This window comes from Prionailurus bengalensis, chromosome A1 (genome assembly GCF_016509475.1).
Source record: "Prionailurus bengalensis isolate Pbe53 chromosome A1, Fcat_Pben_1.1_paternal_pri, whole genome shotgun sequence".
In the NCBI taxonomy this organism is placed as follows: Eukaryota; Metazoa; Chordata; class Mammalia; order Carnivora; family Felidae; genus Prionailurus; species Prionailurus bengalensis.
Window position 1 is genome coordinate 227,164,290 of NC_057343.1, and position 25,186 is coordinate 227,189,475.

Sequence of the window (25,186 nt, forward strand, 5' to 3'; positions counted from 1 at the left end):
AGTTACCTTTCTGGACATGTCACATGAATGGAATCCAATAATGTGCACATGGTCTCTTGTGACTGGCTTCTTCCGCTTAGTATAAAGTTCTAACGTTTCATATAGCCCATATTGGGGCTTCATTCCTTTTTCTGGCCAAATAATATGCCATTGTGTGAATAGATGTACTATATTGTATTTATCTATTCACTTGGGGTTTGTTTTAATATTTTTTAAAGTAATCTACACCCTATGTGGGGCTCAAATTCACAACCCCAAGATCAAGAGTCGCATGCTGTACCAACTGAGCCAGCCAGGCACCCTTATCCATTCGTTTGTTGATGGACATTTAGGTTGTTTCTACTTTAAAATATCCTAGTGGCTTCGCACTTGGGTCTCCCTGTTTCTCTTTCCCTTCTTCGCTCTATTCCATGCAGGACTTCTAGATTCTACTCGATATCTGGGTTTTTACCTTGTAAAAAAATATATATACTATTCATTAAATACCTTCAAAAACCTATAGCCATGTAGAAAAATAGTCATATTGTATATATGTGGCTATTTCCTTCTTTCAGCGCAGCCCAACTTTTTCATTCTCTCTTTTCTTAGCAGTCTTTCTTCCCGGCACCCATAAGCCGCCTACTAGGTAACGAGCTAGCGTGTGTCTTCCTGTGCTCTTCTGCACGTGTGGGATCTAGACTTAGGCAGGAATACCTCAGAAATACTGCAGTTTTGGTTCCAGACCACCGCAGTCAAGTGAACGTCACAAAAACCGAACCAAATGAATTTTTTGGTGTCCCAGTGCATAGAAAAGTTAGGTTTATACTATACTGTAGTCTATTGAGTGTGCAATAAAGAAAAGGAAAATAGACAAATGGGGGGGGGAGTGTATTTATCTTAATTTAAAAATGCCTTATTGCTAAAAAAGAAAAAAATGCAAAGCATCATCTGAGCTCGGAGCAAGTCATAATCATCGCAACGAAGAAGTTTGAAATAGCGCAAGAATTCCCAAAACGGGCCACAGAGACAAAGTGAGCAAATACTATTGGAAAAAGGGTGCCGACAGATTTGATACAGCTTTGCCACAAGCCTTCAATTTGTTTAAAAAAAACACACACACACAACACAGTACCTGTGAAGCAGGATGAAGTGAGGTGTGCCTGCATAATCGTGGGCACCTAATAAATAAGGGGTTTTGTTTTTTTTTGGTTTTGGGTTGTTTTTTGTTGTGGTGGTGAGGTCATCGTATACATACTTCTCTGCATCGCTTCTCAACCTTGCAGAAAGGACAGAGCGTCAACTGGTACATCTGTCATTGGGTCTTGTATCTAATGGCTGCATGCTATTTCGTGATGTGCACGAAACATAACTTGGCGATCCGTCTGGTCCTGTTTCCGGTTTTGCCGCTGCCCGCGAAGGGATCCTTCTACACCTGGGTCTGACCGCATTCATCTCGTGCTCTAAGCCTCCACTGGCCCCTTATCTTAAAAACCATTGCCATTGACGTTGGACGCAGGAAGCACAGCAGCCTGGCTCCACTGCGCCCCTCTCTGTCCCAGTCTGCCTACTGGCCATGCCGGCTTCTCTTTCTGCCTCTTAGCTATGGTTCTGCCTCGTGTGAGGACCGCCCCTTCCCCTGCAGCGGTGAATAGAAGCTGTCTGAGCCCAAACTCCGGGTCAGACCTGGGTTCCAATTATGTGCCACCTGTAGCCCCTCATGTTTTTCTTTCTTCTGTGTTCCCAAGGAACTTAATTTCAATTTTTGATATGGTTTCATATTAAGCTTTCTATTATATGAGGAGTTGAGGATTGGCGTACATAGCACCCTTCCAAGTTTAAGGGTCCTGGGAAGCAGAATCCAGGCCCTGTGAGGCTATGTGTGTGTGGACAGGGGCCTAAGAGAAGTCTCTGTAACTTCCTCTCAATTGCTATGAACCTAAAACTACTTTTTTTTTTAATATTCATTTATTTTTGAAAGAGAGAGAGCGTTGGTGAGGGGCAGAGAGAGAGGGGGACAGAGGATCTGAAGCAGGCTCTGCTGACAGCAGTGAGCCCCGTGTGGGGCTTGAACTCACGAACTGTGAGATCGACCTGAGCCAAACTCAGACACTCAACCAACGGAGCAAGCCAGGCACCCCGTAGAACTGCTTTTTTAAAAATCAAATGATAGTTTTCGAACAGAGAGGGGGGGCCAACCATAAGAGACTCTTAACTACAGAGAACAAACTGACGGTCGATGGGGGGGATGCGGGAGAGAGAGGAGAAGGGCGGATGGGCATTGTGGAGGGCATTTGTTGGGATGAGCACTGGGTGTTGTATGTAAGCGATGAATCATGGGAATCTACCCCCGAAACCAAGCGCACACTGTATACGTTGTATGTTAGCCGACTTGACGTAAGTTATATTTAAAAAACAATAAGAAAAAGATAATAAAATTAAATGTTTAACAACAGTTACGGAGACACTGAGAAGATTAGTGTATGCCCGGGGTTTGGGAGGGGTAGAGATGAGTAGGTGAAGCACAGAGGACTTACAGGGCAGAGAAACTATTCTGCGTCATCCTCTAATGGTGGGTGTATGTCCTTACACATCAAAACCCTTTGAATGCACTAGACTAAGCCCTGTGATGTAAACTGGGGACCCTAGCTGGTGATGAGGTGTCAGTGCGGATTCATTAGCTGTAACAAATGCACCACTGTGGTGGGGGATGTTGATTAAAGGGAAAAATAAATCATCTAGCCCCACTTTTTTTTTTTAATCTTCCTCGAGCGTGATTCATGGAACCATGCACATAACAGGTGTTTAAAGACCAGCTGGTTTCCTGCTTTATAGCTGTTCCTTCCAAAGCCCATGTTACGGGTTGCCATCCAAACTTCCCCGTTTCGTACTTTGCAGGCAGTCTCTGTCAGCAAGGACTCTGGTTCTGGGAAATTAGTTACCAGCAAAGACCAATGTGCACTGGTGAAGTTTTGAAAGGAACATGCCTTTAAGTTGTGATTTGTCCAGCCCCCAGCTGTGTCATCTTTGAGCATTAAATTCCCCGGGGAAGGACGCTGAAACTAAAAAGAGAACCAACCAGTGGAAATGCAGGCTTACCCCCTCCTCTCGATTGCTGTGTGGGTTGCCCGTGGCGACAATCTGCCTGTGGGTCCCCCCTTCCCTGGTTAAATTACGAGGAAAGGGGCAGAAACACAATCGCGCTGGGAGCCTGGAAAGAGTGGCCGCTCCTGGTGGCTCCCTCCCTCCCTGGGCTGTATGAAATCCTACAACCACACCACACTAATTAGCCCCAGAATGGAAGGGGTTGTCATGGCGACCGAGCACTTTTTAAAGCACAGGAATGGTGTTCATTATTGTTCAGTGTCTTTAGCTGTGGCGGAAAGGTCAGTGTGGCAGTCGGTTTCCATATGAATTTTGGCCCGAGAGCCAAGCTGAAGGTGGAATGTTCCCCGGAGAGGCTGAAGATGGTGAGTGTGGCCGAACTTTCTGGATGGGGCGTCACTTTTGTGATATTTTTTTAGGACGTTCTAGGAACTGGTGCCGAGCTAAGGAATCATGTGGACTTTGTTAAATGGGGATGGGAAGACAAGAGGCAAGGAGAAACAGTATGGGTCAGGAGTGGGGAGAGCTTGAGAGAGGGATCGAGAAAAGTCTTTGAGCGTCGCGTGATTCAATATTAAATTAGTAGGTGTCTTTGACTACGAATTTAACAAAGTTGGCTAAGTCTGGTGCATTATTCCGTGCTTTTTTAATTTTAGCTCTATGCTAATCTTCATGCATTGCAACTGCTCAGATTATATTCCCAAATATATATAACAGAAGCATTTTAACCAAATACTTCCAGAACTGTTGCCTCTCTCCATTCTTGTTTTTTTTAACATAACGATAGGTGTAAGAGTAACCAAGGGTAATTTAATTTTGTTTTTGTATTTTTATGTTTTTCTTTTCTAAGAATGTTTAACGAAGACGAAAAACTAGTGAGCCACAATTTTTTGGATGTTTGCCCTAACTTATTGGCTGTACTCGGCCAGAATACTGCTGAGTAAAGACAAGTTGACCGCATTGTTTGTAGAAGAAACTAAATTAAATATAAGAGAAGTCAGCCTGCTGGAGATGATGGCAGGCTGTTCCATCAAAAGCCGTAGGGGAGATTTGCTGAACGTTCTTCACATTTATTCTTAGCTAGTTTGGGAAGTGTACAGGATAACATGGCTTTAAGCCTAAATTTGTGTTAATGACTGCCTTTATGGGGATTGCAAACTTAAGTCACTTTCCTTTCTCTTTTTTTTTCTTCTTTCTGCACTTCGTAACAATATACTTACATTCTCTGGCCCTGGTTTTCAGTCACTTTGTTTACAGTTGTGTAGGATAACAAAATACAAATTAATTAAAGGGGACGGCTGTTTAGATCGAAAAACAAATCGCTGCCCAAAAGGCCGTAAGTGGGAAATGGCCTACTTTCGGGTTTTACTCTGAAAGACTATTGTCCTGTCTTCACTGCCAGTTTGTTTGGTAACTTGAGTGGATAGGAGAATACATTTCGGAACATTAAGTCTTGGTCTGATTTTTGTGTTTGGTTTGCATTTTCTGGGATTAATTTACCGAGTGAGCATCGTGTAGAACCCTGAATAAATGGAGTATTTGACTAGCTACCGAGAAAATTACAATTCTTTTTCATTTTTGTCTCTTTGGTCCACTGGTGCACTCTCTTTCTCCCCACCCCCAACCTCGCCCACCCCTCCCTCAGCCCCTCACTGGGTCACTATATTCTCTGGCGAAAAAAATCCCTTTCAGTGCCTTGAAAATGAAGTTCAAAACGTAAATAAAGTCACATCTGGATGACACTTTAGGTTCTTTGAAAAGCAGTATGAAACATGGTTGTATGTTTTATGATAGTTAAGACAGAGATTTGCACGTGGATATTAATACCAGGAAGTTATCGGTCTCTGTTAAGATACAATGGTGTCGTGGTTATATTAAGAAATGGTATTGGCCGTATTTATCGATGACAGGATGTGAAGTCTAGGACTTCAGAGAATTCAAGGGCAGGGAGTAAGGGCTCGTGGAGGGAGCGGGCAGGATTGACAAGGTGGTGGCCCTTGAAGCCAGGTGATGGGTACCTGGGGGTGGGGTTCACTTTCTAGTCTGTATTTTTGTGCAGGTTCCGTGTGTGTGTGTGTCTGGATCTGTGTGTGCAAAACGGTGACGGGGTGGCCTCGTTAACGCGTCCCCGTCTCGCATGTTTCAGATGCCAGACCAGTTTGACCAGGCGGTTGTGCTAAACCAGCTGCGATACTCGGGGATGCTGGAGACGGTGAGGATCCGGAAAGCCGGGTATGCGGTCCGAAGGCCCTTCCAGGATTTTTACAAAAGGCAAGGCAGGGCCGAATAGATGCTCTTTCTTTTCCGAGGAGCCGGGAAGAGAGCCGTCGTAGGAAGGTGACGCCGGGCGTGTTTCTGTTGCAGGTATAAAGTGCTGATGAGGAACGTGGCCGTGCCCGAGGACATCCGGGGGAAGTGCACGGCCCTGCTGCAGCTCTACGATTCGTCCAACAGCGAGTGGCAGCTGGGGAAGACCAAGGTGAGGTCGCAGAGAAAGCACGATCATGCCCCCAAACTCCTGAGCACCTGTTCTGTGCCCCTGCTAACCAACTACGTTTTGACTCGGGGGAGATACGCTGCCATCCTCTTGTCCCCTGGATGGTTAATATTTTATCTGAAGTCCTTGGCTTTCTAGGAACTCCGTTTTCTGGAACATCGGCTCCTGAGTGCGTAGGCGTGTGTTTTCACTCAGGCAGTCAGTTGGCCAGTTTTGGCCGATGAGCGGTTCAGTGCCATGAGATGCTGGGCTCTGACTTCCAGGAACGGAGACCCCAGACCCTGGTAACTGTTGATAATTCCGCTGCTGAATGCTGTCCTGACACCCCAGGAGCCGTCGTGCGGGAGACCAGCCGGCAGTCTGAAATCCCATCGGGCTGACACAAATCCGGTCCAGAAAACCAAGAGAAGTCCATTTTCTGAACATGCTGGTGTGGCTGACGTGGGGCCTTGACCCCTTATTCCAGACAGGAGTTGAACGGCAGGCAGTTCGGCCCCGATGGCAAAAATTAGCCGCAAAATCAGCGGTGTCACCTGTTCTCCCTGTATCCGGGAACTGCCAGAAACCTCATTTGCCTTTCTGCTCCTGTTTCCTCACTCTGCTCTTGGGCCCCATCACACGGGGAAGGCAGAGATGTGACTCGGGGTGCAGAAAGGCAGGCTGCTGGGGGGTTCGACCTTTGACTATATGCATGTCGTCAAAGGTAAGATGTGGTCCTCCTGTCTGATCGATCTGACCCGAGAGGCTGTGTAGCACCAGGAAAGTATGTTAAAGTTTCTACTCCTATACGTTGTTTTTTTTTTTTTTTAATGTTCATTAATTTTTTTTTTAATGTTTATTTTTGGGAGAGGGAGAGACAGAGCATGAGCAGGGATGGGACACAGAGACAGGGAGACGCAGAACCCAAAGCAGGCTCCAGGCTCCAGCTGTCAGCACAGAGCCTGATGCAGGGCTCGAACCCACAAACGGCGAGATCCTGACCTGGAGTCGGACGCTTAACCCCCTGAGCCACCCAGGTGCCTCTTAATGTTCGTTTATTTTTGAGATCACAAGCGAGGGAGGGGCAGAGAGAGGGAGGGTGAGAATCTCAGTCAGGCTCCCTGTGGGACAGCACAGAGCCCTGTGCAGGGCTCAAGCCACAAGATCATTAACCAAGCCAAAATCAAGAGTCAGACACCAAACTGACTGAGCCACCCAGGTGCCCCCTGTGACATTCTTTTCAGCCAAAAAATCTTTGTTTAAGAAAAGGGAGGGCACCTGGGTGGCTCAGGTGATTAAACTTCCAGCTTGGGCTCTAGTCGTGATCTCGCAGTTTGTGGGTTTGAGCCCCGCGTCGGGCTCTCTGCTCTCAGCACAGAGCCTGTTTCAGAGTCTCTGTTCCCTTCTCTCTCTCTCTGTCCCTCCCCCACTTGTGCTGTCTCTCTCTTAAAAATAAATAAACATTAAAAAAAAAAAAAAAGGGTGGGAGTGGGGGAAGCAGAATGATTGTCCTGGTCCATTCGGGCTGTTGTAACAAAATACCACTGACTTAAAGAACAGACATTTATTTACCACAACTTTGGAGGCCGGACGTCTGAGAGCAGGGTGCCAGTGAGTTCAGGTTCTGGTGAGGGCCCTCTTCCTGTGTCCTCACATGGAGAGAGCTCTGGCTTCTCACCCTCTTCTTACTGGGGCACCAATCCCATCATGGGGCCCCACCCTCCTGACCTCATCCAAACCTACTTACTTCCTAGACGTCCTCCCTCCAAATCCCATCGTGTTGGGGGTTGGAGAGGGCACAGACATTCAGTCCATAACCTCAACGACAAGTACGGAGGCTTCATCTGGGGACCCTCAGCAAGGGAAAGTGTAGGATGGACCTAACTCTTCTACTCTCGAGGAACGTCATCCTTGCCAGGGATTTAGGATCCAAACACCTAACCGGTCAGAGATGGCAGGCAGAGGTATTCTGCTAATTATCTGTTGCCGTGTAACAAACTACCACTAACCCCGTCACTTGAACCACACACGTCCCATTATCTCACAGTGTCATGGGTCCCACGCCCAGGTGTGGCTCAGCTAGGTCCCCGGTCGGGGTCTCCCGGGCTGCATTCCCTTCTGGAGCTCGGGTCCTCTTCCCAGCTCACGTGGGGCCACAGTCTAGTTACTTGCGGTTGTAGGACCAAGGTCCCTGTTCTTAGGTCCCTAGACTTCTTAGGACCTTAGACTAAGGTCCCTGGCTGCCCCCTAGGGCTGCTGTCGCCTCCTAGAAGCCCCCCACAGTTACCACGTGATCCTTCCAGCGCCCTCTGGCAACATGGCAGCTGACTTCTTCAAGGCCAGCAGGGGAATCTCGCTGTAGTCTCGTCCGAGGGAGTCTTACATAGTTAACACGTTCACAGGAGTGACATCCCATCACCTTTTCCATATTCTGTTTGCTAGAAGGAAGTCTCAGGAGGTTTCACCCACATTTGCAGGATTAAACAGGGGTGTAACTCCCTGGGGGTCACCTTAGGATGTGTCCTCACAGGTTTCTAGGTCTCTCTACCTGGAATTCCCCTCCTTCCCCGCTCCATCCCACCCATTTAGCTAACCCATCCTTCCAGTCTCAGCTTAGATATGGACTTTGACGTTCTCCATTGAACCCCGCATGCAAAACACCCCCCCAGACCAAGTCAAGCTCCCTCCTCTCTACCTCAGTCCCACCGTGACCCTTGACGTGCTCTCGTGCCATCTTGGCATCGCCTGTTGCCTTCTCTACAATCCCCAGTAGAGAATGTAGACTTAATTGTGTGTTTTTCTTCACAGTGCCCTTACTAGGAGCTCAGTCAGTGATCTGTCAAGTGCTAAAAATCTGTGAGGGATGGAACGAGGAGATTCCCCATTTAGCCACCCGGGGGGGGGAACTTTCTAGATAAGACGGTTCAAGTGGAGTTCTTGGCAACACAATATGAATCTGCTCTGACATTTTTCAATCACAAACATCCTGCATTCTCGATCAACCGATGTATTCCCCCTGTGCTGCTGCCTTATACAGTGCAGTAACAGCAGAGATCGTGATGTCTCACATAATACCTCTTGGAGCTCTCAAGGACCAGTCCAGCTTCACCTACAATTACATTATGAAAATCAGGCCCAAGCAAGGCTTGGGGCCAGGCATAGCCCAGGGGACGCCCAGACACAATGACAGGGGCATTGCCCTCCAGGTTACTGCGTTGCTGGGAGAGAAGACATGCATGTCCAAACGATAAGCCATATGGTATCATCGCCTCTAGGAATAAAGACACAGCTTCTTCAGGAGAGGGCTCCCCGTGGACTGAAGTGCTCAGGGAAGCATTGCAGAGGGGGAGATCTTTAAAGGGAAGTTACATTTAAAAAATTTTTTTTTTTTCAACATTTATTTATTTTTGGGACAGAGAGAGACAGAGCATGAACGGGGGAGGGGCAGAGAGAGAGGGAGACACAGAATCGGAAACAGGCTCCAGGCTCTGGGCCATCAGCCCAGAGCCCGACGCGGGGCTCGAACTCACGGACCGCGAGATCGTGAGCTGGCTGAAGTCGGACGCTTAACCGACTGCGCCACCCAGGCGCCCCGGGAAGTTACATTTTAATTGGCGACGCATTGGAAGTAGAAGTGGGACGGAAGCGTGACCGTTCACAGAAACACTGGGAAGTAAATGTAAACATTAGAGCGTTGCGATTGTGTCCACTAAATAGCTTTGACCTCGACCAGTGCTTGACTTAATTATACACCAGTATGTGTTTTGGTTGTTGTTGCTGCCAGGTCTTTGTATTGAAAGCCTTGAAACTAATGACCATCTGGGTCTTCTGGTAAAGAAATTTCCATCGTACGTGACAGAGGGAAAGGGGGGGGGACAGTATTGTAGTCAGCAAAGTAAACGTGGCACCAGGTCTGAATTAGTTGGCTTACATAAAACACATTGAGTTCTTGGAAGGCAAGGATTCATATCGGCTGGGGAAGTGTTCGTACTGAAGGTGAGAGTCCCGCCTGAACCCCCCGGGTGAACAGCCCGTGCGGGGGATTCCCAGGTGTGTCCCCACCGAGAGGCTGAGGGGAGGGTGACCTGGTTTGGATTTCGCTGCCTTGTGATTCTGACACGTTTCAGTTCTCTGACCACTTGGACTACATCGCCAGACCTTTTCCCCCTTATTCTCTGGTAATAGAGCCCGCAAGAGGTATTTTTATAGACATCTTACTAGAATCATCCTTAGGCTCTTGAGCTATGAGGATAAGGATGAAAAAAAAGCCACAGGAGCTTGTTTGTGTATGAGTCGAGTTCAGCCGAGCAGTCCCTGGAGTGGGCACTGCCCTTTCCTAAGCCGCTTGACAGGGCCTGGCGAGGGCAGCACGTCTGTTCATAGCAGCCGGGTCATGCCGACTCCATTTCGGCCGCATCCCAGGAAGGCGGGGACGTGACAGCAGGTCACCACTGCGCCGGGAAAAGTGATGTGACTTTCTGCGTGTCGTTGCAGAAATTCAGACTGGGTGTTCTTTCTAATTTTTTTTTTCTTTATATTTATGTATTTTGAGAGAGAGAAAGTGAGCATGAGCGGGAGAGCGGCAGGGAGAGAATCTCAAGCAGGTGCTACGCTGTTGGCCCAGAGCCCGACGTAGGGCTTGACCCCACGAACTGTGAGATCGCGACCTGAGTAGGACGCTTAACCAGTTGAGCCACCCAGGCGCCCGGGGGTGGACGTTCTTAATGAAGCTGAGTTGGGTCTCTAGAAGGAATTTGCTCTGTTTGTCCTTGAGGTTAGTGAAAGAAAGTTTAGAAAAAGATGTGGAAGTAAATTTAGTAGGCAGAGCAGAGAGCTCTTTGTGATGGGCGCGAAACTTACCACGAAAGCAGGTATTTCTCTGGTTGTAATTCAAGCCGAGGCATTCCGTAGACTTCCCGATAAGGTGTGGGACACTCTTTCCTTCATAAAACTTTCTATTTGTTCATGGAACAAATATATTGCTCATTAGAACTGACACTTGTTTCATCATAGCTTCCCCACTACCATACTTCCCCAAGATTTGACTTTCTTACTTTAAAAAAAAAATTTTTTTTAATGTTTATTTATTTTTGAGAGAGAGAGAGAGAGAGACCAAGCACGAGCAGGGGAGGGTCAGAGAGAGGAGACACAGAATCCGAAACAGTCTCCAGGCTCTGAGCTGTCAGCACAGCCCGACACGGGGCTCGAACTCACAGACCGTGAGATCGTAACCTGAGCCGAAGCCGGACGCTCAACCAACTGAACCAGCCAGGCGCCCCAACTTTCTTACTTTTAAATGCTCATCAAAGCAACAGCATTAGAGGAAGATCTTTCATATTGAAAAAATAGTCTCAAAGAAGTCAAAATACCTAAAGTCCAGTCTTGATGAAAACTACTTCTAATCCATGGTTTTGATAAACAGATTCCTATTTCTGAAAACTTTTTATTATTAAAAAAAATAAGCTGGGGTGCCTGGGTGGCTCAGTTAGTTAAGTGTCTGCCTTCGACACAGATCATGATCTCACAGTTCATGAGTTCGAGCCCTGAGTTGGGCTTGGTGCTGACAGCTCAGAGCCTGAAGCCTGCTTCAGATTCTCTCTCTCTCTCTCTCTCTCTCTCTCTCTCTGCCCCTCCCCAACTCATGCTCTGTTTCTCAAAAATAAAAATGTTAAAAATAAACAAATAAGCCTTATACTTGTAGCTTCTGTCCTGTTTTTTTTCTTTTGCCAAAGATGTAGTCTCTTCATGAATCAACCGAGCGTATCATTGCAATTATAGGAAGAGGGTTCCGTGAAACACTTTTCTAGGAGAATTGTTTGTGGTAGAGTTTTGCCAAGTGCTTGGGAATCCAGAGTGGGAGTAAGTAAAGCTTCTGTGAGTCACATGGTGGTAGGAATCTTTATTTGCTTTTTTGCCCACATGTCAGAAGAGACAGAACAGAGTCTGGGGAAATGTGCTATTAAGAAAACATAATGCATCATTATAGGTTAGAATGACTCACCGGAGCATAAATCAAAACATCATGAGAGAGAGTGTCATTTAGCCCCCTGCCCACTGCCACCAAAATGTTTCCACGCTGTTAATAGAGGAGCATAAAAACGTGGCACCTAGTTTTTCTAGGGAATGATTCAGAATTTCTTATGCATGCAGTAATTCTGAAATTACACAATTAAAAGCTACCTTGATTGAGGGAGGGTCTTAATATTTTCACATCTTTTCAAATCGTGGGAATTCTGATACAACGCCAGTAATTAGATACACTTCCCTTATGTCATGAGTGTGGGATTCAGGTGTCTGTTCCCAGATACAGGCCAGCCAATAGCTACGATCTGTGTAGTCTCAATTCTGGTATTCTTGTGATGGCCAAACTGAGACAGGGTGGAAATGGTGCCATTCTAATTTCAAACTCAGTCTTCAATTTTTTTAAATAAAGCTATTTATTTATTAAGTTTCTTTCTTTTGAGACAGCTAGTGCGAGCGGAGGAGGGGCAGAGAGATGGGGAGAGAGAATCCCAAGCAGGCTCCGTGCTGCCAGCACAGAGCCCAATGCAGGGCTCGAATCCACGAACCATGAGATCATGACCTGAGCCAAAGTTGGATGCTTAGCCAACTGAACCACCCAGGCGCCCCTCTTTCCTTTTTTTAACATAGGGTGTCTCTATATTTCTTGTGACTTACACTTCGTGTAGGACTGGTGCTGGTTCATGAACTATTTGTCCCATGATGAGATAAGTGATTATAAGCTTTAATGGCAACTTCATAGCCCGTTATGACTATTGAATCTAATAATAACCCCCCAAAATGGGACTTTTCCATATTTTTGCTTTTTCTTTCTAATAACATATTTTTACTATATTTTACAAATGTCTTAGTACGTGACAGAGGGAAAGTTGACAAAACAAAGCAGCCCTTCCCCAAGGGGAGTTTGAGAAGCACTGGCGTTTGAGTTCTAGAATGCACGGCTGTGTGTTTGGAGCAAACTTATGGAGAGAGAAGAAAGCCTTACCTCCCCTACAGATCTCTGACCCAGAAAGAATCTCCTTTTACCAGCCATGTTCTTTGCTTCTGATGTGTTACTTTCCCTCGGGCAGGTCTTCCTCCGAGAATCCCTGGAGCAGAAACTGGAGAAGCGGCGGGAGGAGGAAGTTACGAGGGCAGCCATGGTGATCCGGGCCCACATCTTGGGCTACTTAGCACGGTAAGGGGAGGGGAGAGGCCATCCAGCGCCAAGAGGAGGGCTTCCATACTATGTGTCCCCGGGGCGGGGCAGCCCCTGTCATTTGCTTTCATTTACAGTAGACCTGGATGGAGGTTAGGACCAGGCTCTGGAGAGTCTCGGGTCAGTGCTCGTAACTAGCGATGCCAGATGCCCAGTTGGCTTGACCTGGACAGAAAGTAGGAAAGGGGCCTTCTGGTGTCTCCATTAGAGCCATGGCAGGAGAGGACAGTGCTGAGATACTTAAATCGTTTACCCAGTTCCTCTGTATCGTGTATGGAAGCTGCGGGCAGTCTGGTTGTTTGGACTTTGCTGTTATCTCATCGCGTCCACAGAGGGCCGCTCTCCAGTGTTTGCCCAGCGAGGCAGCTTCTGGTCTGGTGCACTTGAGTCCTGTCCATCTCTGCGGACCTGAGCGCCACATGAAACCCCATGCCGTGACATTTTCTGAAGGACAAAACCATCCTGCTGTGGCATTTCACCACCCCCTCCCCCTGCCCCCATCATGGGAACAGGAGACCATATCAAATCTCTTTTGGTCCTGTTTACAACCCAACTTCTGCCAAGACCATTCAGAGTCAGCATTAGGGGTTATGGGTTTATTTAGCCAAGACAATGATAGGGTTCTTACTTTAGCTTTGTTTGTTATTATTCTTTTGTTTTTCTTCTGTTTTGTCCAAAGGGGCCTCCTGTTCACTCCCGTCTCTATAATGAGACTTTCCAAATAGGCCCTGTTCTTTTGTCTTGTAGCATTAACGTAAACTCCTCTGGAGAGCTCGGAGCCTCGTTACCTCAACAATTCTGTTGTGCTGCTCTGTGTTCATTTTCAGGAAGCAATACAGAAAGGTCCTTTATTGCGTGGTGACCATACAGAAGAATTACAGAGCGTTCCTTCTGAGGAAGAGATTTTTGCACCTGAAAAAAGCAGCCATAGTTTTGCAGAAGCAACTCCGAGGTCAGATCGCTCGGAGAGTTTACAGACAGCTGCTGGCGGAAAAACGGGAGGAGGAAGAAAAGAGGAAACGGGAGGAAGAGGAACAGAGGAAACGGGAGGAAGAGGAGAGGTATGGTAGCTTTCTTGCTCGGATAAGGAGGGCGCCTTTTGAGTTTTAAAGTCAATATCTATTCTTGCAGCAAGAATTCCCAATGGATGCTGCAGAACCATCTATTTGAAACATTACCTCTTGGCGGCTTGGGGATAAAATTCCTTGGTAGCATTTTGACAGCTGACTTCTGTGCGTTCTTACTCATGCACAGAGTGATTAATTTACCAAAGGATAAGGGTCCCATCCTTCATTCTTTTTAAGTCGTCTTGAGCAAAGCATTTTTTTTAAAAAGTTGGCTCTCTCTGAAAAGTGCTTCTAGGATGTTTTCTCTGCTTCGGTTTATTTTCACTTTTTTTTTTTTTTTTTTTACTGTTTTTAGAGAAAGAGAGAGGGCTCGAAGAGAAGCTGAGCTCCGCGCCCAACAGGTAAAGAGTGCCACGACCACGCGGCCTCTCATCTACCCGTTTCCTTCCCGCGTCAAACACGCTGAATCAAGGATCTGAAGCTAAAATAAAGTATAAAGCTACAAGAAGAATTTTAAAGGAGATCTTTACGATGCAACCCATTACAACCGAGTATAAAGACTGTATTAGTTTGCTAGTCCTGCCATAACAAAATACCACAGCCTACGTGGATTCGACAACAAATGGTTATCTTACGATCGTGAAGGCTAGACACCCAAGAGGAAGTTATCAGCAGATTGGGTTTCTTCTGAGGCCTCTCTCCTTGGCTTGCACACGGCCACCTTCTCCCTGTGTCCTCCTGAGGTCTTACGTTCGTGTGCGTGCATCTCTGGTGTCTTGGTGTGTCCCAGTCTCCTCTTCCTATAAGGACACCAGTCGTTGGGTGACAGTCACGTCCTCATGGCCTTGTTCTAACTCCGTCACTTCTCTAAAAGCCCTTTCTCCGGGGGCGGCCGGGGGCCTCAGTGAGTTAGTTAAGCGACGGACTCTTGATTTCTGCTCAGGTCATGATCTTGCTGTTGGTGAGATCGAGTCCTGCGTGGGGCTCCGGGCCGAGAGCACGGAGCCTGCCTGGGATTCCCTCTCCCTCTCTCTTTGTCCCTCCCCTGTGCGTGCCCTCGCGCGCTCTCTCGCTCTCGCTCTCTCTCTCAAAATAAGCTTTAGAAATAAAAGCCCTGCCTCCAAATACACATTCTGAGGTACTGAAGATGAGGTTTCAGGGCATCAGCTTGGAGGGGGCGGCACACACACACACAGTCTTCCCCTAACACCTACCTCTCCTCACGCTTCTTGACTGCAAAGGAGGAACGATGCTTGCCCTCCTCGCAGTGACCCTGGCTGACCTCTTCCCTCTTCTTCGGCCCAGGAGGAAGCCGCGAGGAAGCAGCAAGAACTGGAAGCCTTGCAGAAGAGTCAGAGGGAGGCCGAGCTGCGCCGTGACCTGGAGAAGCAGAAGGAAAACAAGCAGGTAGAGGAGATCCTCCGGCTGGAGAAGGAGATCGAGGACCTGCAGCGCATGAAGGAGCGGCAGGAGCTGTCCTTGACCGAGGCCTCCCTGCAGAAGCTGCAGCAGCTGCGGGACCAGGAGCTCAAGAGGCTGGAGGACGAGGCGTGCCGGGCGGCGCAGGAGTTCCTGGAGTCGCTCAACTTCGACGAGATCGACGAGTGCGTCCGCAACATCGAGCGCTCCCTGTCGGTGGGCAGCGAGTTCTCGGGCGAGCCGGCGGCGCCCGCGGAGAGCGCGTGCGCAGAGAAGCCCAGCTTCAACTTCAGCCAGCCCTACCCGGAGGAGGAGGTGGACGAGGGCTTCGAGGCGGACGACGACGCCTTCAAGGATTCGCCCAACCCCAGCGAGCGCGGCCACTCGGACCAGCGGACCAGCGGCATCCGCACCAGCGACGAGTCCTCGGAGGAGGACCCCTACATGAACGACACGGTGGTGCCCACGAGCCCCAGCGCGGACAGCACGGTGCTCCTCGCCCCGTCGGAGCGCGGCTCGTCCGGAGGGGAGCCCACCTACTGCTTGCCCCAGAACGGCGGGGGCCTCCCCTCCCCGGACGGCGACTACGACTACGACCAGGACGACTACGAGGACGGCGCCATCACCTCGGGCAGCAGCGTGACCTTCTCCAACTCGTACGGCAGCCAGTGGTCCCCGGACTACCGGTGCTCCGTGGGCACCTACAACAGCTCCGGGGCCTACCGCTTTAGCTCGGAAGGGGCGCAGTCCTCGGTGAGTGCGGACCACGGTGGGGGGGGAAGGGGGGGGGTCTGCAGTCCACACCCTGGGTGCCCCCTCTCCTGGAAGGACGAGCCAAGATTTCCAAGGCAGGCTCTTGAAGATGCTCCCCAAACCCCCTTCTCTTGCCGAAAGCAGTGGCATCAGCAAATGGAACTTCGAGGTGCCTGTTGTAGGTTGAACAGAGCCCGGAATTGCAATTTTGCGTTTTGCCCCGAGCCTAAGGAAACTGGCATTGTCCGTGGAAACTTGAGTCGGGCCTGTCCTAGCTTCCCAGCAGGTTGGGAAATATGACCCGCTCGGAATTAGAGCTAGAATTGCCAAGGGCATCCTGGAGAAGCGGCCCTTACGGTAGCTTCACGGTCCACCCCACGGGATGTTCTACCCTGTGCGCGTTGTAAGGGAGGACCGTTTAGTGCTTATATGTGCTCTTTCCAACTTGTGGGTTTATTTATAGTTTACTCTAATTTTCCCCCATTGACTGCGCATTAAATACCCCCTTGATTTTCTAAGACTTGAAGATATTTTTATCGTAGTAATTTAAAGGGAATTAACTCTTGGATGGTCTGATTAAAATTATACCCTTGAACAGCAGTGTTTTTAGAACAGCCTTTGGATTCAAGTCTGTCTCGCATTTTATGTATCCATTGGGTGGGCCACTCGACCTTAAAAGTCAGTATTTGGAGATTCTTTTGATGACCACCGGTGTTGTAATGGTATGAATCCACGTGTTGCCTCTTTGTCAGTTTCTGTTTTGTTCAATGTCAATCGATGGCTGGGCATTTTTGTTGCTTTTTCTGTTTTGCTCACCACTGGCTCTCTCTCTCTTCTCCTTGTCCAGTTTGAAGATAGCGAAGAGGACTTTGATTCTCGGTTTGATACAGACGATGAGCTTTCTTACCGGCGGGACTCTGTGTATAGCTGTGTCACCCTGCCTTACTTCCACAGCTTCCTGTACATGAAAGGTATGACCTGTGTCACCAGGGTGTCAGGGGTGGGGGTGGAGCCTTATCGCTTGGGCTGATCGAGGGGCACCAGGAACGTCAGTCTCCGTTCCCCCTCCCCCTTCCCTGGTGTTAGGTCCTCTTAGGTGAGTGAAGGGTGCCCTGGGGCCATGACATGGGTGACGTGATCATGCCATGGAGAGCTGCTTTGACTCTCCACAGTTGGTGCCCCGTGTTAGGACAGAGGCTGCAGCCCCTGCCACCGTATTCCATCCCTCGCTCCTCTCTCTTGCCTCCCCATCTCATTTCTGTGCTCTTTTCCTTTCTTCCTACATCTCCCCTCCCCTGCCCCCAATTTTTCTCTCTTACACACGCGTGTCCACACACACACACGCGTGTTTCTGCAGGAGTTGGTATAGCCCATTGTAATGATACACTACACTTTTCCCTCCCACACCAGTGTCCAAGAACCCAGAAGGGTTTCCTGCATATCCATGGGGGAACAGTAAAGATTTGAGAGAATGGTGCACCTTGCCTTGACTGCTTATGACACCTGCTGTCTGCCCCATCCTTCATGATGAGGATTTTGGTTGTGTGGGTTGAGTATTAAATTTTGAACGCGCTGAGCTGACCCTTCATACTTAAGGACTTCGGGGGCGCCTGGGTGGCGCAGTGGGTTAAGTGTGGGACTCTTGATTTAGGCTCAGGTCACAATCTCTTGGTCCTAGAGTTCAAGCCCCGTGTCAGGCTGTGTGCTGACAGAGCAGAGCCTGCTTGGAATCCTCTCTCTCTCCCTCTCTCTCTCTCTCTCTCTCTGAAAATTAATACAGAAACTTAAAAAAATAAAATACTTAAGGACTTGGAAGCATTCTACTTTTGGGAAAGAAGTTACTTAGAACCTTACAGTCCTACCTTATTCCTGTTGTCAACTCTGACTTCTGAATCGGTGACAGGGAGTGTGAGAAGTCCCCATCATCACCATGTTTTGGTAGGAGTTTCACTTGGATCACTGAAGGAAGGGACTGCCTGGTTTCCCACATGCCCCTCGACTGGACGCGGGAAGGGGTCTGGATCTTGGGGAGGAGGCAGGGATAAGAACCACTGTCTGCCGGATGGCACCCTTCACTCCGCCCTGCCTTTTCTTTCCCTTCCCCGTTTCGTGGTCAGCGAGTGCGTCTTCTCTGACTCTTCACTTTCTTTTCTGCGGCTGCTTTCTTCATTTGCTTTGCCTTTCCTTCTTTTCTCCTTCATGGAAAAGTTTTTTCTTCTGTGTTCCCTTTCCCTGTTCCTTCTGTTCTTTGCTTCTCTCGTCTTCTACTGACATATTTCTTTTTTCATATCATTTGTCCTCCTCTGTATTTTTTCTTTTCTTCACTTACGTTTTTCTTTTAATTTGATTTCTCTTTTTTGTTTTTTTTGTTTTTTTTTTTTGCTACTTCCGTCCCCGTCTTCAACATCAGTCTAGTTACTAACATCAGTCACTCGCTTTTCAAATTTCTGCTGTGCTCAGCCCCAGATCCCCAAGGCGCTCATGGAAACCCCACCAGGTTTAGTTTAGGGACCATCTTCCTATTGCCTGGAGTCACTGGTTAGTGGAAATTTTTATGGTTGTGCTGAATGAAAAAGATTGAAAAATCCTAACCAAGCAATCAAGTGTTCATTGGAATAATCGATGAAAGAAAAAAATTAATCGCAAATCAGAACCTAATCTAATAAGTATCGAATCAGCATTCTGAGATTTTCTCGTATAAGGAAAAAAAAATATTCTGTCATGCATTTCTCAGAATAAATATAAGCTTTTTATTATTACTATATTTCCCCTGCCCCTAATTAATCTAGTTCCCTAAATGAGCTTTAAAAATTCCCTATACGTCACTCTTACTTAGAATATATGACATTGGCTTATTGCATAATTGTCTGATTAAAGCAAATGAGATTAGGGAAAAGTAAAGCTATATTCAAAGCATCAAAATTGTAAGATTAAACAATGAGGGGTGCCTGGGTGGCTCAGTCGGTTGAGCATCCAACTTCAGCTCAGGTCATGATCTCAACTCAGGTCATGAGTCATGATCTCAGGTCATGTCTGTGCTGACAGCTCAGAGCCTAGAACTTGCTTCAGATTCTGTTGTCTCTCTCTCTGCCCCTCACTTGTGTTTGTTCTCTCTCTCTCTCTCTCTCTCTTTTTTCTCGAAAATAAACATTTTTTAAAAAAGATTAAAGCATTAAAAGCTCAAGAAGGTAAGCAAGTAAATTTTTGGCAAACTCCTCTTAATAAAACAAATTATATAAATGAATCACCTTTAAAAAAATTTTTTTTTAATGTTTATTTATTTTTGAGACAGAGACAGAGCTTGAATGGGGGAGGGTCAGAGAGAGAGAGGGAGACACAGAATCTGAAACAGGCTCCGGGCTCTGAGCTGTCAGCACAGAGCCTGACGTGGGGCTTGAACCCACAGACTGCAAGATCATGACCTGAGCCAAAGTCAGACGCTTAACCAACTGAGCCACCCAGGCGCCCCAAAATGAATCACCTTTAAAAAAAATTTTTTTAATGTTTTTATTTATTTTTGAGAGACAGAGACAGAAAACTAGTGAGGGAGGGACAGAGAGAGAGGGAGACACAGAATCCGAAGCAGGCTCCAGGCTCTGAACTTGTTTTGAGAAACAAAACAGTTTCCTCCGGGCTTGTTTTGAGAAACCTAGATTAAAGCCACAAATCAGAAAGCAAAAGTCTAATTCCGGTAGCCCTTTGCGAGTTCGTAGTTTGTGAAGGAAACCGCTCTGGAGCAGGGTGTGGTCACAGACTTCACAGCTAGGTGAGCACGAAATGCTTTAGGTTTAAGAAGGCATCGATGTGTGCGACAAAAACAGGTCCCTTTGCACACCAAACGCGGACCAGTGTCGTCCTGGCTTCATTTGTTCCAGGGTGAGGTTTAGGCCTGTAGCTATTGAAGCAAATCGTTGAAGAAATTAATCTGAGAAGGTCTGTTTTCAAGTTATATGCGATTTGTAAAAGAAAGCATTTTCTTTATTTCTTCTTTCAGTATCCGTGTTCAGGGTGCCTTATTTTTATTACTGGCTGGTCAAAAAAATAAAAATAAAAAACCTGTCACTTTATAATACATTAATGAAGTAGATTAGTTGGTGGATTTGTTAAGAGATTTTTGATTAATGGTGGTTAAGATGTCATCTTTGAGTGTCCTTGGGAAATCTAGAATACTGAGGTCTATTGTGATAGCGTGAGAAGGGAGGGGCGGAGAGAGGGACTCCCAAGCAGGCTCCACACAAAGCCTGACTCCAACCCACAAACCAGAAGATCGTGACCTGAGCCTAAACCAGCAGTCAGCCGCCCCACCGACTGAGCTGCTCAGGCAACCCGGGAAATCTGGAATACTAAGATAAAATTATTCTGCTAGAAAAAAGATTCGAACTTTTTTTTAAGATTTTATTTTTAAGTGATCGCTACAGCCAGTGTGGGGGCTCGAACTCAGATCAGGAGTCGCATGCCTCACCGACTGAGCCAGCCCGGACGCCCTTTAGAAATACTTTTTATCTTGTGAAAGATAAATTTATTCTGTCTGCCTTCTCTTAACCAAAAATATTTCTAGTAAATAAGTTACAGCAAAGTTCTCATGTTTTTGCTTTTTTCCTTTTAAAAAAATTTTTAAGGTTTGTTTTTCAGTAAGTGGGAGAGATGGAGTGTGAGTGGGGGAGGGGCAAAGAGAGACAGAGACGCAGAATCCAAAGCAGGCTTCAGGCTCCGAGCTGTCAGTACAGGGCCTGACACAGGGCTGATCTCATGAACCGTGAGATCATGACCTGAGCCAAAGTCAGCTTCGCCTGACTCTTAACCGACTGAGCCACCCAGGCGCCCCTGAATTCTCATTTTTAAGGCCCAGTCACAACTGTTTCATGTTCTAAATCTTCTACGTTTTACATATAAACCGTTTTCAGATGATGCTTTTCTTCGAAAAGAATATGGTTACCCGAAAAAGTCCTATTTTATTTTCCTGTGTAAGTTTTCAGTCTGGATCCCCACATTGACCAAATAAGGAATGTGTAAACTTTTGACACCATTTAAAAATGACACCATTTTAAAAATTAGAAATTTTTTTAATGTTTATTTCTTTTGAGAGAGAGACAGAGCGCGAGTCGGGGGAAGGGCAGAGAGGGCAACAGAATTTGAAGCAGGCTGAGCAATCTGGGCAATTGAATTTGAGCAATCTGAGCCATCGGCACAGAGCCTGACGTGGGGCTCCAACTCCCTGACGGCGAGATCATGACCTGAGCCGAAGTGGGACGCTCAACCGACTGAGCCACCCAGGCGCCCCTCTTTGACATCATTTTAAATTAATTTCTCCTTTCTGGGGCATTTGAGATCCGCATGATCCATACATACAGAAATGCTTCTCCCACCATGGCCCTTGACTCGTGCTGGGGGTTAGAGTGTCAGCTCGTCATTTGCGTTTCTGATAGCCCCTCACCAGGATTTGTGCTCCGGACATAAGGAAGGGACAGCATTCCCGTGTGGTCCAACCAAGCTAGCGTAACATCTCCCCCTCCGCCTCCTGAACACAAGCCAGCGGCACCGAGACTTCATTGAGGGGCGTCCGGGGGTGGGTCAGTTGGGTGAGGTGAAAGGGAGGCAGAACCTCGAAACCTGCTGAACTTGTCATCCAATGTGATCGACTTTTCTTGCACCCCTCCCTACCCAATGTGGGGGCCACAGGTGGCTTAATGAACTCCTGGAAACGTCGCTGGTGCGTGCTCAAGGACGAAACCTTCCTGTGGTTCCGCTCTAAGCAGGAGGCCCTCAAGCAAGGCTGGCTCCACAAAAAAGGCGGCGGCTCCTCGACATTGTCCAGGAGAAATTGGAAGAAGCGCTGGTTTGTCCTCCGCCAGTCCAAGCTGATGTACTTTGAAAACGACAGTGAGGAGAAGCTCAAGGGCACCTTGGAAGTCCGCACGGCAAAGTATGTCGATGGATTGTGCAGGTGGCCCCGGTGGGTGGCGCTCTGGGGCTGCCGGACCGTGGGTGTCGCTTCCTCCAAAGCCACCGGCCCGCGGGCTGGAGTAGGGGTTGAGTGCACCCCAGTCATTCACTTCAGTGGACCGGATTGTTAGGAAACCGGGGAAGTGACTTCGTGAACAGTTCGCTTTCTGTGGGCACGTTCAGACATCTGGCTGTCGTTTATGAGATGCCAGCCAGGCCTGCAACTGGCTGTCGGAAATGTGATTGGTCGTATGCAGGAAGCCTGGGAATCTTGAACAACTGGTTAAGAATCTTTTTATTGGTCCACAGACCACTTCTAGTCTTTTTATATAAGCAGATTGCTAAATTGGAGACAGACTGCCAATCTGGAGTGTTTGGGTTTTGTGCTTTATTTTTAGAGGTATCATTGACCTATGTTAGTTTCAGACAAACACCGTAGTGACTCCACGTTTGTGTCTATTGCAAAACAATTACCACGGTGAGGCTAAACCATCCATCACCGTCACCGTCCATAGTTATAAATTTTGTTTTCTGCTGTTGGGTACTTTTAAGATCTACTCAACAACTTTCATATATGTGACACAGTATTATCAACTAGTCACCAAGCCGTATGTGACATCCCCAGGACTTATTTTATACCCGGGAGATTGTACCTTTTCACTACCTACCTACCTTCTTTCTTTCTTTTCCTTCCTTTCCCTTCCCTTCCCTTCCCTTCCCTTCCCTTCCCTTCCCTTCCCTTCCCTTCCCTTCCCTTCCCTTCCCTTCCCTCTCTTCCCTCTCTTCCCCCTCTTCCGCCTCTTCCCCCTCTTCCCCCTCCTCCCCCCTCCTCCCTTCCCCTCTTCTCTTTTTGATTACCTTTCACTCATAGAGGTGTTTTTTGGAATGCATTTTTTTGTCTTTTACTAACGTGGGATATACCAGCCATCTTCATTCCCAGCAATGACAGGAACAGAGCTAGGCTTTGAATCCAACAAACCCCCTTTTTCTGCTCCCCCCCCCCCTTGTATAGAACCAAATCACTGGACTAGTGGACTATTATTTAGTTAAAAATTCAGGAAGTTGGACTTAGCGGCAACTGGGTAGCTTGATACATATGTAGAAAATAAGTAAAATAAGCTACGAGACATGAGATTAACTCCTGAAATCACGAGACCTGAAATTAGCATTTTGTTTCCAACCAGCACTGGCAACTCTTGAACTTTTTTTATTGAAAAGTGGGAGGTTAAACAGGGAAAGCGTTTTGTGCATTTAATTTTAAGGGCAAACAATGAAGTGCAGACAGCAGAGTATTAGACTTTCCAGGCTGCCCCTCGGGGTTTGTTAGGAGCCCAGGCTCCAGAACAAGAGTGAGTGTGTACGATCGGGAGTCTAAACCCTACAAGAAATTTTCATAGCACGACACAGCCCTGTGCCTCTGCCTCTCAGCTCTGTGTATTTGTTCTTCCTCCTGATTCACCCCACAGAAGGCCCACCCACAAATGCCAGGAAGCTCAGAGGAGGAGGGCAGAGAGAGAATTTCAGTGGTGGAAATTGATGTATATGTCCTCATGCACCTGACTCTGTGCTGCTTGATAAAGCCCCGTTTCCAGGTGCTTTGTGAGAATTCCAGAGTTAAGGAGATGTTAGCTATCATGCGGTCATTTCTGTCCTACTCTGTAGAGGAAGGACATTAAATTCTTAGGGTTTCGCCACATTAAGATTTTTTGTTGAGATTAATTAAAATGTTTCATTGTATTAAAGAAGATGTCAATCCTATGCAGGAGTAGGTGGGAGAATATAACGAAGTGCCTGTGGTCACTCCCCAGCTTTCAGCAGAGACCCCCCCCCCGCCCCAGGGCCGAAGTGTTTCACCCATAACCCCACCCTGCACTCCTTCCCTTACTAACTGTTCTGTAAAACACACATCATATAATTTTGTCTCTAAATAGTTGAGTAGACACTTAAAGGTTAAGACTCTCAATACATAATCACACTATAACAGTTAAAAAATAACTCTTTAGTCATCCAAACTCCAGTCATTGTTCAAATTTATCCAGCTGTCTTGTAAATAGAGGCGATAGTGCTCTCCTTGGTTTGGGCTGGCTTATTTCTTCAAGTCAGAATTCAAATAAGGTCTGTAATCTTTAACTAATTGGCCCATCTCTCAAGCCTTTGGCGGTTTGTACAGCATTCCCCTCCATCGTTTTCTTCACTCACTCGCTGTCACTGATGAGGCCACCACATTTATCCTACGGAGTTTCCAGATGATGTGTACTGTGACCCTGACAATATCATCACTCACTCATCTCCAGGGAAGCTTTTTACGAGTGTGGGTCCCTGCCCCCGCCAGAGAGCACCCACCTGGGTTTTCTGAAAGTTTCCCAGGATTCGGATAGGCCACTGTGGTTCAGGCGCACAGCCTTACGACTAGATCCGTGTCCCCTCTCATTTCCCATACAAGATTGCTGAGTTCCCGAGAGGCAAAGCGGCTGGTCCAGTATGACACGGTCTGGACACTCCCCTGGAGCCCTACTCGAGAGGCCCCTCTAACCAGACGCTTGGCTGGTGGCCGCCCACTTATCACCTCTCGCCTCCTGCTCAGCAAGGGCAGGAATCCTCGCTATCTTGACTTTTAAAAATATTTTATCTTGTGTGATTCCAGCTGTAAGGTTTTTATTTTTTCTAACTAGCAAGCCTGTTGAGTTTTGTAGATGTGGAATCCGTGTTTTACTGTGAAGAGTGGTACTACTTGGGTTGGCAAAGCAAGCTGGCTTTATCCCCAAGACCCTTCTTCATCAAATATTTTACCATCTGGTCCCATCTCAACACCTGCTTGTATTTCATCCTGATCTTGTTAACCTGCTCCATCGATTTTAAACCTCTAATGTTGTGCAGGGCATGTTGGGATGAGATCGGGATGGCACGGAGATCCAGAAACACCCAAATCTTCTGAGCCCCCAATGGAAATAATGTGCCCTTACCAGGTCACATGTGTTGGCCAAGGCCTTAAACCGCAGCAGGAAGCCATGAGGAATTAGGAAGGAGCTCAAGACTAGTCCCCTCGTCGGGGGTCCTTCCCTTGTAGAGCAGTGAAAGGGGCCAAGGGAAGGTGCGGGCCAAGAAGGGGACTCCTGCCCCAAGCCTTCTAGGGTCTCGGCAGAGACGTGTTTTGGGCAGGCCAGAGTGAGGAGAGACACTCCTCCCTGCAAGTGTCCAGGAGGCGCCTAGCCCTGGCCCCGGCCTCAG

General features: G+C 47.6%; 1 protein-coding gene across 3 annotated transcripts in view; it reads left to right on the forward strand.

Annotated features, from left to right (window-relative positions):
• Nucleotides 1–25,186, forward strand: part of MYO10 (myosin X) — a 229,235-nt gene that overhangs the window by 182,615 nt on the left and 21,434 nt on the right. For 2 of the 3 annotated variants that reach the window (XM_043600872.1, XM_043600890.1), the window contains exons 20-27: nt 5,228–5,352; nt 5,446–5,560; nt 12,649–12,755; nt 13,604–13,837; nt 14,199–14,244; nt 15,149–16,015; nt 16,863–16,986; nt 21,695–21,938. In XM_043600872.1, the coding sequence (XP_043456807.1) occupies nt 5,228–5,352; nt 5,446–5,560; nt 12,649–12,755; nt 13,604–13,837; nt 14,199–14,244; nt 15,149–16,015; nt 16,863–16,986; nt 21,695–21,938 (1,862 nt within the window). Of the gene's footprint in view, nt 1–5,227; nt 5,353–5,445; nt 5,561–12,648; nt 12,756–13,603; nt 13,838–14,195; nt 14,245–15,148; nt 16,016–16,862; nt 16,987–21,694; nt 21,939–25,186 lie in introns of all 3 variants that reach the window. The other variant, XM_043600881.1, reaches the window with a different exon arrangement.